Genomic DNA, 10,692 nt, shown 5'->3' on the forward strand with positions numbered 1-10,692 from the left:
TCTAAAACATCTCCCATCCTCATGAAAATCTTGGGTTATTTGTGGGGCTGGGCAAGATGGCCTCTGAATAATATTGCAAAATATGATATATATCAAATAGTTTTCTGGATATATATGCTGTATATATTTTGATAGATACATAATACATTATGAAGTGCTTTCTAAGTACTATATTTACCATTACGCTGTTATTGGGCTGGGCAGTATGGACAACATCAAATATCCCCATTTTTCTCACCTAATACCTCGATAACGATATTATAGAGAAGACTATTGGTACTTCACGAAATATAAAACAAAGCAAGATTACTGATAAATAACCATCAGTGAATATGACAAATATGTGTAAAGGCAAGTATTCGAACAAGTACAGTCTGGTTCAGAGTCATGAGACAACAATCTTGTATGCCAAAGCACAATACAATGATATCCAGAATCTAAAACAATACTGTATAGTCTCATATCAGGATAACAATATAATAATGAAATATGGCCCAGGCCTATTTATCTGTTTCTGAGATGTTTGTGAGACAGGGAGACTTTTCATCATCATATCCTGTAAAAGAAGCTTAAATATTTGTTTATCTGTTAAGGATACAATATAAAGTTTGAATTAGGCTTCAATCCACTGTCCTGAACTAATAATATAATATGGGTAGAGTGTATTATATGTGACATAATTAGATAAAAGAACCAGGTCTTTAAAACTTGCCCTGTATCTGATTAACCTCAGGCTGAACAAAATGTCTCCAATAAGATCAGCTCCATGTTTGCAGACATTTTCCAAAAAATCACTAAAAAATTAAAAGAGGAGAACACAGGCCTGCGTTTGCATCACTGATTGAGTGCACTTTGTTTCCCCCTCTGATCCACTCTGACTTGTTCTGCTCATTGTGCCGAGGCCCCCCTGTTTAATGAGCATAATCTGATGAAAACACAGCTATCTGCCTTTCACTTTGCGTTGGCAAGCAGCAGCTCGACTGGCCTCTTCCTCCGCCCCCATCTTTAACACAGCTATGAGACCTCTAATTATGCAGGGATTCAAGTAGCTTTTCACAAAACACAGTGTTGTCCTTTAGAGCTGGAGAGCGCTCCATGAGCTAAAAGGACAGGCTGCATGTTTGTAGGTTGAGCAAATGCAATTGATTGGATTAGTTCCCTGCATCTGCTTCGAGACTGGGTGAAATTATGATCATTATATGTCTTCCATGTTTTGTTTTTTGTACATTTTGTTTCATTTTTTGACCACATGAGTGTGAGCCAAACATTGCCTTACAGACAAACACAAAAGCATCCACATCTAAAAGCTTTGTGCAAAAGCCTTTTTCGTTACAGTGGCCTATGTTGTTGTGTGTGTTTGCTTTGGGATTTTAAAGTGACATATATATTATGTCTTATGGATCCAGGATTCAACATGAAAGCTGAAGCATAGTTCCCTCAATCTTAAGAGAAGAGCCGTATAATAGCTTTTAAATGAAAACTCAAGCCCCCTCCTGTTCATTATGTCTCTTTATCATCTAATCTGATCACACATGATCATATGAATGCCTCATTACGCACACAAATATAATTTGCTGCATCCGAGAACTGCTGTCATTGTAATCTGTGACAGACTTGTTGGGTCATCCTCCTGCATTAGATCACCTGCCGCCCCTGTGGGTTTGCAGGCTTTTGTACAAAGCTGATTTGAAAAGCCTTTATCACAATGGCAAGCATTCAATTTGATGTCCGCCTGTAGCGCTTCCTGACTAATAAAATTACCACTGAAGTCAATGAGGAGGAATACACAGCGCGTGTCGTTTTCCTGTTGCGCACAGGTGGTACGGATGACGCTTGAGCATGCGACACGACAGATGAATGACCGCAGCAGGTCACAGTGTTCAGCAAACATGATCTTCTATCTTTTCACGTCAAAGTCTGCTCATTTTTATTATTGTTTTATGTGTTTTCCGTGGTTTGCATTCGTGCGTAAAACGTGCGTAATTTGTAATTGGCGTAAAGGCCAAGCTGCTTTCACCTCCATGTTGAGGTGTGATAATCCCCGGACCGTTTATTCAATTTACTGACAGGTGATTGCGGCTCGCGCACGCCCCCCAAAAAACCCCGAGACATTTCTCTCTTTAATCTAATTGGATGATAAGTGGGTGCGTACTGTTGAGCCCGATGGCAAAACGCTTGCGCGGCCTTTTTTTCTTTGCAGTCTATTCTCGTCACAGCCCCCTCGCGGTTTCATCTCAAACCCCATTTGCTATTCTACCTGCCCAATAGCAGAAACCGAGCGCGTTTTAACTCGGATGGCATTTTTGATTTCATCATTACAATCCGGCGCAAGTTTGACGCAGTGATCTCTCGCGCTCTCGCTCTGATCATCCCCAGGAGCTGCGTCGGACAACTTTCTTCTTTTATCCTCTCTTTGTCCCTCTCTTTCGTCTGCCTTTACGATAAAACAAGTCAGTCTTTTTCAGGTGTTTTCTTTCCCTCGATAAGTTTTGATGGTGATCCACATCGGACAGTGAACGGTGATGGCAGACTCTGATGCGCAGGAGACTCGCCAACCCGCAAAGGAGTCGCCGTTCTCCATAAAGAACCTGCTGAATATTGAAGACAAACCCACGAAGCCGAAGAGCTTCCTCGGCTCGTCCAAAGGAGTGTTTGAAGGCAGCTTCTTCTCTCGGCTCGGGGACTTGTCTTTCCCTCGATTTGAGCTGCCCACACAGAGAATTGGACTATCAGCGCAGTATTTGGAGAGAGCGTCGACCTGGTGGTACCCATACACTCTCGGGACTCATCTAAGGACAGCAGGTACGTATTATTTATAACTTTAGAGATAAAGAAAATGTGGTGTTTTGGTCTGGAAAAGTGTGAATTTAGATTTGTTTTAAGACAAAAGGCCTTTTTTAACTTTATCATAAAAGGATATCATATGAGTGGGGATTTAAGATAAAGCCTGCATCTTAAATTATTTTCTGTTAAAAATCATTTTTTAACAGAAGGAAAAACGCGTAAATCCACCAATAAACCGAATGTCTAGGACGCATTAAAATACAGGAGATAGCCCCTAAAGATCACATGTGTAATGGCAAAGAGGATCAAATTTGAATACTGTATTATTTTCCCTTGCAGGGTCTGAGAAGGCCAGCCTCAGAGAAGCATCCCCGGCTCCGGACAGGCGCTCCCCAGATCTCCAAAAAAGCGACCAGGATGCCAAAGAGGAAAGCGCCGACGACGATATCGCGCTGGATGAGAGTGACTCTGAGGAGCCAAAGAAAGAAATAGACCAGGAGGACGACTGGAGGAGAAAAACGGACGAGCTGGACCCGGACAGGAAGCCCTGTCGGAAGAAGAAGACGCGCACGGTGTTTTCCAGGAGTCAGGTCTTCCAGCTGGAGTCCACCTTCGACATCAAGCGCTACCTGAGCAGCTCGGAGAGGGCAGGCCTGGCCGCGTCCCTGCACCTGACGGAGACGCAGGTGAAGATCTGGTTTCAGAACCGGAGGAATAAGTGGAAAAGGCAGCTGGCCGCGGAGCTGGAGGCGGCCAACCTGAGCCATGCGGCGGCGCAGAGGATTGTGCGGGTTCCCATACTTTACCACGAGAACGGAGGCTCAGACACGGCCGGGGGCTCCGCTGCAAACTCACCGGGCAGCCAGTCACTGCTGGCTTTCCCCCACCACATGTACTATTCCCACCCGGTCCCACTGCTGAGGCCTGTTTAACACCGACTGAGTCACGATGGGCTGTACATAATGTTTTTAAATGACAGTGAACAAAAAATAAAATACAGTTTTGTATATTTTGTAGATTCAACGGACACAATGTTAGATTATTATTATTATTATTATTGTTATTATTATTGTTATTATTATTATTATTAGCATTATTATATGTAATTATCCTTTATCCTGCTGAAGCGCACTTGAACAAGAGTCCCTTTTACTGATCTAATTGGTGTTACAAGAGGGACAATCTAAAACTATTATGATTATTATTTTGTTATTATTATCATTATTATTATTATTATTGAAATGGTGGGTAAATATAGTTTAAAGAATTCAATTTGAAAAAAAAAAGAACTGGTTTTAAACAGGGTTGACTGTCCATATGTATTTTACAGAGATTTGTGTCTGTGTTTGTAGCAAAAAAAAAGAAGAAGAAAAAAAAGAAAAGTGGAATTTAATATTTTGATATTTTCCAATATTGTGCAATATACCGTTGGCTTCACATTATTGGGCTACCAGCCTTTGTCACCTATATTTCACTTTTACAGAAGCAAAACAAAAAAACCAACGATCCTTTTTCTCTTTGTAACAGTGAGGACAATCATGTGATCCTTTACAGAAAAAAAATATCCCCCGACAAACTGCAGGTGATAGGCAATTGTTTTTATGATGACGCAAATGTTTTTGCCGGTAATTTTAAAGCCATGAAAGAGCCAAAAATAGCCTCTGTTTTTGTGTATGTTTTTTTTTCTTTCTCTGATATTGTTATTGAAATTCTGTATATTATATGGTCTTACATTCAGTAAAGATTTCGTTCCAAAAAAGACATCTTTATCTTTATTTAGACTCTTTATATAACTGTGATGCACGTGGGAAAATAATCATTATTATCATCATGAAGTCATCTCGTAAAGATGTTGGGTTTCATCTGTGAGAATCGAGATTAAAATATCATTTATAAAGAAGCCTTAAGACACAACTGGGATCTGCAGAGATGATGGTGCCTTCCAAAATAAAATACTAAAACTCGATCATTGACAGTTAATTAATCATGGCCACCTTTTTTTATTTTTTAGTCTGATGACTTGAGGAAATTTGAGCCATGGTAGCCTGATTTTACAAGAAATTTGAGGACCTACATTTTGGTAATTTTATTCTGGAATAGACTATTTTGACAAGGACATTATATCTTTCTTAAATATTCGATAATTATGCAGATGACAATAGGCTATCTCATCACAATTACAAGGCAAATGAAGGGATTAAATGGTGTAGGAGTCAATACTTGCTCATTTTCCCCACATTTTAAGGATATGATGACATCATGTTTTGAAGGCTGAGTTATTTTTCTTTTTTTTGCTGGTGTCTGAGAAGAGGGCTGACATAGCCTATGACCTATAAAAGACTGTTATTTTATCAAATTACACCCATTTCGACAAAGTTATCCTCAAACCACAAAAAAAGAACATGAAGGAAGGTTGTATAAAGATTTATAGGAGGGTTTATATTATACAGTGAATTAACAATAGCCTAAAACAGTGTGGGTCTTTATGTATCCTTGTGCAAATCAAACTAACTCAGGCAGTCGACCTGATGAAAATATACTGTAAGATTCTCCTCTTTAATACCCTAACACCCATCTTAGACTAATTAACTGTTTTACTGCGGTGCATTATATTGTTTTTATGACATTTACACTGTATCTTTTTTTAATAAAAGTCACATAATTAGTCATAATCACAAAATACATCATTTATGGCAGCGAGAGATTGAGAAAGAGAGGAAAGGGAGAAGTCTGGAGCAGTCCTGGGTCATGTGACCTGCGCTGAGACAACGGAAGTACTCGTTGAGATTGAATCAACCAATCACATCGCAGGCGGGAATTTGAACATTCGTCTCGACCAATCAGCGCCTTCTGGACCATCGGTTGCTCTTACAGCGGAGTTAGCTAGCTGCACGCAGCCACATTGCTGTACGGCATTTTCCGCGTTAGCGTTGCATGTTTTATATTTTATTGTAAACCGAGGCATACTTTTATTTATTCTAGGTGAAAAGAAGAAACAGTCGCGTCTGAATCACACAAAGCTGCAGCGGTAAGTAAGGTGAAACGGCTTCTACCGGGGCTTGTAGCCTACTTTAGCTCTGCTGTTACAAGCTAGCGCTAATGTTAGCAAACACCGGTGGTAGCAGAAGTGGGCTTGGTGTAATTGCTGGATGTTACTGAAAATGTCGTGTTTACTGAGTGACATGAGAACAAAAGCGGTAGAAAGCCCTCAGAATAAAGGTATTGTACCGTTAGCTTTCGCATTAAAAATGTTTGCTTAGATTGAATGCTAGCAAGCTAAGCAATCGGTGGGGCTAATTGGCTAAATCCACAACTGTCATTGAATCAGGCTAACAACAAGCATGATAGCGATTGATCCAGCAGTATGCCAGTGTATTTCTGGAAAATGTAATTTTGAGAGATGTTTTTCAGACGAGCTAAGAGGATATAACACGCTTATAGCTTTTATTGATTTAGCAATGTGAAAAGATTGATTCAACTTAATTCAATGAGGTGATTAGATTTAGTGCAAGGTTTTGGAAAATACTTTTTTTTCACATGAGAGCCATCATATGCTATGATTCAAAACATAAAACGACTGGCTTTAGCTGAAAGCAAACTTTTATAATCACAAATGTGTGCCATGGGTTTAATCAAACCTTCATTGAATGTCTGTTTTGTCAGTGACAGAAGTGATTTAGTTTCAGCTCAGCTGGTTTTGTATAAATTGATATGAATAACATATAGGGTATGAACACAATAACACTATATCTCTCTCTATTTAATAATGTATCCATAACTGTCTGAGGCATATTATCTAAATACCTTTTGTGTTTCAGCCATGTCAGAGGGGTACCGATTAAACTCTGGAAAGCTCTAGTTTGTGATGTTGTTGAGCTAGATTACACAACATAATATATAAAATATTTTATACTGCTGCATCTGTCCCTGTGTATTGTTAAATTCAAAGTTGTCATTTAAGCATCACTTAGATCTCATGAAAGTCATCTCGGAGCTTCACTCAGTCTAAATTTCAGACTCTATGATATTTATTTTTTGCAGATGACGGGCTCAAACGAGTACAAGCTGAACCAGGGACCAGAGGACAGCATCTCTGCTGTCAAGTTCAGCCCCAGCACAACCCAGTTCCTGCTGGTTTCCTCCTGGGACTGCACTGTCCGTCTCTTTGATGTCGTAACCAACACCATGCGGATGAAGTACCAGCACTCGGCTCCAGTTCTCGACTGTGCTTTTTATGTAGGTCACAGATGTTTTATTTTTATTTGTTTAGGTTCCTCATTGCCATGTCAAAGATTGAAAGTCTGGCAAACACAGAGATAACCTTCAACTTTTACTTGCAGGACCCAACACATTCTTGGAGTGGAGGGTTGGATGCACAATTGAAAACTCATGATTTGAACACAGACCAAGGTATGTCACAAACCTGCCAAGTACAAATTAAAAGTCCTCAGACATTATTGCTTTAACCAGTGGCAGATCTTCATAACTATGCAATTATTTTACTGGACGTGTTTATTTATGCGATGCTAACATTATCCTCAAACAGATACAATAGTTGGAACACATGATGCCCCAATTCGTTGTGTGGAATACTGCCCAGAGGTTAATGTCATGGTAACGGGGAGCTGGGACCGATCAGTTCGTCTGTGGGACCCAAGGACGCCCTGCAATGCTGGCACCTTTACTCAACCTGAAAAGGTAAAGCAAAAGAGAAACACTTTTGTATGTTATAATAACAAAAAGTATGAGTAAATGTGTAAAAGATTTATTGAGAGACTGACTTGCAGGAACATCCACAGGTTTAATTTCTAAACCTAAATTAGATGATGTAAAAGTTGCAGTGACTCAGCTTTTTTAGAGCTTCCCGCCTTGTTGATGTATTTCTCAAAGAAACAAGATGTTTAGGAAAGACGTAACATGTAGAATGAGAAATCACTGGTATAAACCAGTAGGATTTTAGATAGAGAAAAGATCCTATCCGTATTTTGAGGAACACTGAACCACTAACCCTATATATTATACAACTAAGACCTTGTAATTTTGTTTATTTACTGTCAAATAGCTGTTTAGGACATTGGTGTACAAGGTGTAATTTCATCGCAACTCATTCACTGTTGCGCGTGTTTGTGTAGCTATCAAGTATGACTTTTGGCATTGCCGGTGTTGGGTCTCCATTCTGTCTCATACTTGTCGTCTTTGTGAAAGGTGTATACCCTCTCTGTGGCTGGAGACAGGCTGATCGTTGGCACGGCTGGGAGACGAGTCCTGGTGTGGGATTTGAGGAACATGGGCTACGTACAGCAAAGAAGAGAGTCCAGTCTAAAGTATCAGACTCGCTGCATTAGAGCCTTCCCCAACAAACAGGTACACTTTGAATTAGAATCACAGAGTTCTGATGTGAGATGCAGATAACAGTTAAAATTTGACAGATCATTTTCTTTTAATAGAGCATCGTGTTACAAATACTCCTGTCTTAATGTGAGGAATTTGGTTGGTAACTTCAGATTGTCTGTCTTGGCTGCAGGGCTATGTCTTGAGTTCAATCGAGGGACGTGTAGCTGTGGAGTACCTGGACCCAAGCCAGGAGGTTCAGAAGAAGAAGTACGCCTTCAAGTGCCACAGGCTGAAGGAAGAAGGAATTGAGAATGTTTACCCTGTCAATGCCATCTCATTTCACAGTGTTCATAACACCTTTGCCACAGGTATGTTTGTCTAGACAAAAGCATTTGTTTTCTTCCTACATTTAGTTTCTCTAATTGGGCAATTTGTTTTTATTAATCGCATAGTTTTTCCTATGACCTTTTAGCATTGAGCTGCCAAGGTTGCATAAGGAACACAGTTATTACCGATCTATATCTCAGCAGTAACACCGCCTAAATCTTTTGATGGTTGACCTTGAGCCTTTCCTTTTACCAGGTGGCTCAGACGGCTTTGTCAACATCTGGGACCCGTTCAACAAGAAGCGCCTGTGTCAGTTCCACAGGTACCCGACCAGCATCGCCTCCCTGGCCTTCAATAACGACGGCACCATGCTCGCTATCGCCTCCTCCTACATGCACGAGAAGGGAGACATCAGCCACCCAGAGGACGCCATCTTCATCCGCCAAGTCACAGATGCCGAGACCAAGCCCAAGTGAGTCTTGTGTCCTCAGTGAATCTGTGAGCAGCTGCATTTATTAGGAGCACGTCCAGCTGCAGCATATGCTGATCTGTATCTCTGCCGGTCCACTCTTCAATATCCGACAGTTGAAAGATGGACCGATTTGGAAATGTGAAAATCCTCCCCCCGTTTGTGTGTCTATGCTGTTATAAATATACACTGAGTGAGCAGACAAAGAGAAACCCTGTGTAAATGGTTATACAATCAACAGCAACATACATGTAACAAATTCTTCCTCTCCCAAATTAGACTTTTTTGTAGCTAAGGCAGTCACGTGGTCATTTTTTGAGACCGTTTGAGGTAGTTGCCTCATCTTTTTATTATAATGGGATGTGTTTCAATACTTTGGTTCTACATTGAATATCTTCTCTACATTTTTTTTTTTTGTTTTTTTTGTTTTTGGGTTACAGGTCAACTTAAGTCCTCCTTGGACTGGTTCCCTCTGCGTATGAAGCGTTCATCACATTCGGGTTATCTGCTGGCATCCAGTGTACCATTACCATATTGTTTCCTGTCATTTCTTACTCCTGTGTTTGTTTAAAACTTTTCTTCATTCTTCTGACTCTTGTTAAATATTTCTTTGTTCTGTGTATGTTCTGTCAACCAACTATTGCTTTTTTGACTAAAACTGATTTATATACACCCTTTGACATGTTTTCTTGGTCATTTATGAGTCAAACATTTTTTGATTGTTTTTGTACACTCTTACATTTAAAATGACACTCGAGCTGTTTGTGAATCAGTCTTTTGACACTAGTTGTATAATAAACATTTTTATGTAAAACTTTGATCAACAGCACAAAGTCAGTTCATACATTTAACTTTTATTGCATTCACTACTTGTGAAAAAAGAAGCTGAGAAATGCTTGGAATGCGTCAGAGGCTGTTCTCTTGATGATGTGTTGAGGGAAAGCGATGATCAACTTGTCTTGCCGAGGGCTCCACTTGCCCCCAGACAGTGACCTGTGCTGATAGACATCAGAGGTCTGCGGCCTAAACCAGATCCAGCTTTATTGTAGGGAGAAAATTGGGACAAAACCCACTAAACTGCGTGACCTGGCTGCATCTGGAAGTCTGCTAGGGTTAAAAGGTTCAAATAAAATTAAATAAAATGATGGGAGTTGCAAAATTCTGGGAATATTCCTTGTGAATTAATGGATATTTATGAGAATGAACACGAATACAATGGAAATGAAGGGGATATTTGCCATATGCTTTAATATGCAGATGGAATCCAACTTTTGTGCAAAAGTGAAGAAATATACCAAGTGGAAATATTCCATGGGAATTTATGGGAATAAACATGAATAAAATTAAATTCAAAGGGTTATTTGCTGTATTTACTTTCATATGCAGACGGAAACAAACGTTAAAGTAACAGGATAAGGTTTGCAAGATTCTGGGAATATTCAAGGTTGAAACTTTCCAAGGAATTGACAGGAATTCATAGGCATTAACAGGAAATATAGGGGTTGTTTGCTCAGGCTGTATTTATTGTCATATTCAGATGGAAACAAACCTTTAAAGATATCAGAAACAGAAATAATTGTGAACCTTTCTGATAGAAATCACTCAAATAAAATTATTAGTTTTGCAGAATTTCAGAAATATTCTAGGTCATGTGCTCAAGCATCTCAACTATCATAAAAAAAAATAGAAATAAGCCTTTGAGTAGATTATAAGCAGACAAAAGAATTGGGAAAAAAAGTGCCCTGAGGCAAGTTAGCTAACATGGAAAGGTACTGTAG

At 39.7% G+C, this 10,692-nt stretch overlaps 2 protein-coding genes across 2 annotated transcripts; both read left to right on the forward strand.

Annotated features, from left to right (window-relative positions):
- Positions 1–2,522: 2,522 nt before the first annotated feature.
- On the forward strand, positions 2,523–3,716 carry hmx3b (H6 family homeobox 3b). Its single transcript, XM_073490308.1, has 2 exons — positions 2,523–2,802; positions 3,124–3,716. The coding sequence occupies exons 1-2, from the start codon at positions 2,523–2,525 to the stop codon at positions 3,714–3,716; spliced, it is 873 nt and encodes a 290-aa protein (XP_073346409.1).
- Positions 3,717–5,681: 1,965 nt separating this feature from the next.
- On the forward strand, positions 5,682–9,591 carry bub3 (BUB3 mitotic checkpoint protein). The gene is made up of 8 exons (XM_073489673.1): positions 5,682–5,812; positions 6,826–7,020; positions 7,125–7,194; positions 7,331–7,482; positions 7,990–8,148; positions 8,309–8,486; positions 8,701–8,917; positions 9,355–9,591. Exons 2-8 carry the CDS (start codon positions 6,826–6,828, stop codon positions 9,362–9,364), a joined length of 981 nt encoding a protein of 326 aa, XP_073345774.1. The 5' UTR covers positions 5,682–5,812; the 3' UTR covers positions 9,365–9,591.
- The last annotated feature ends 1,101 nt before the right edge of the window (positions 9,592–10,692 follow it).

This window comes from Pagrus major, chromosome 20 (assembly GCF_040436345.1).
Source record: "Pagrus major chromosome 20, Pma_NU_1.0".
NCBI lineage: Eukaryota > Metazoa > Chordata > Actinopteri > Spariformes > Sparidae > Pagrus > Pagrus major.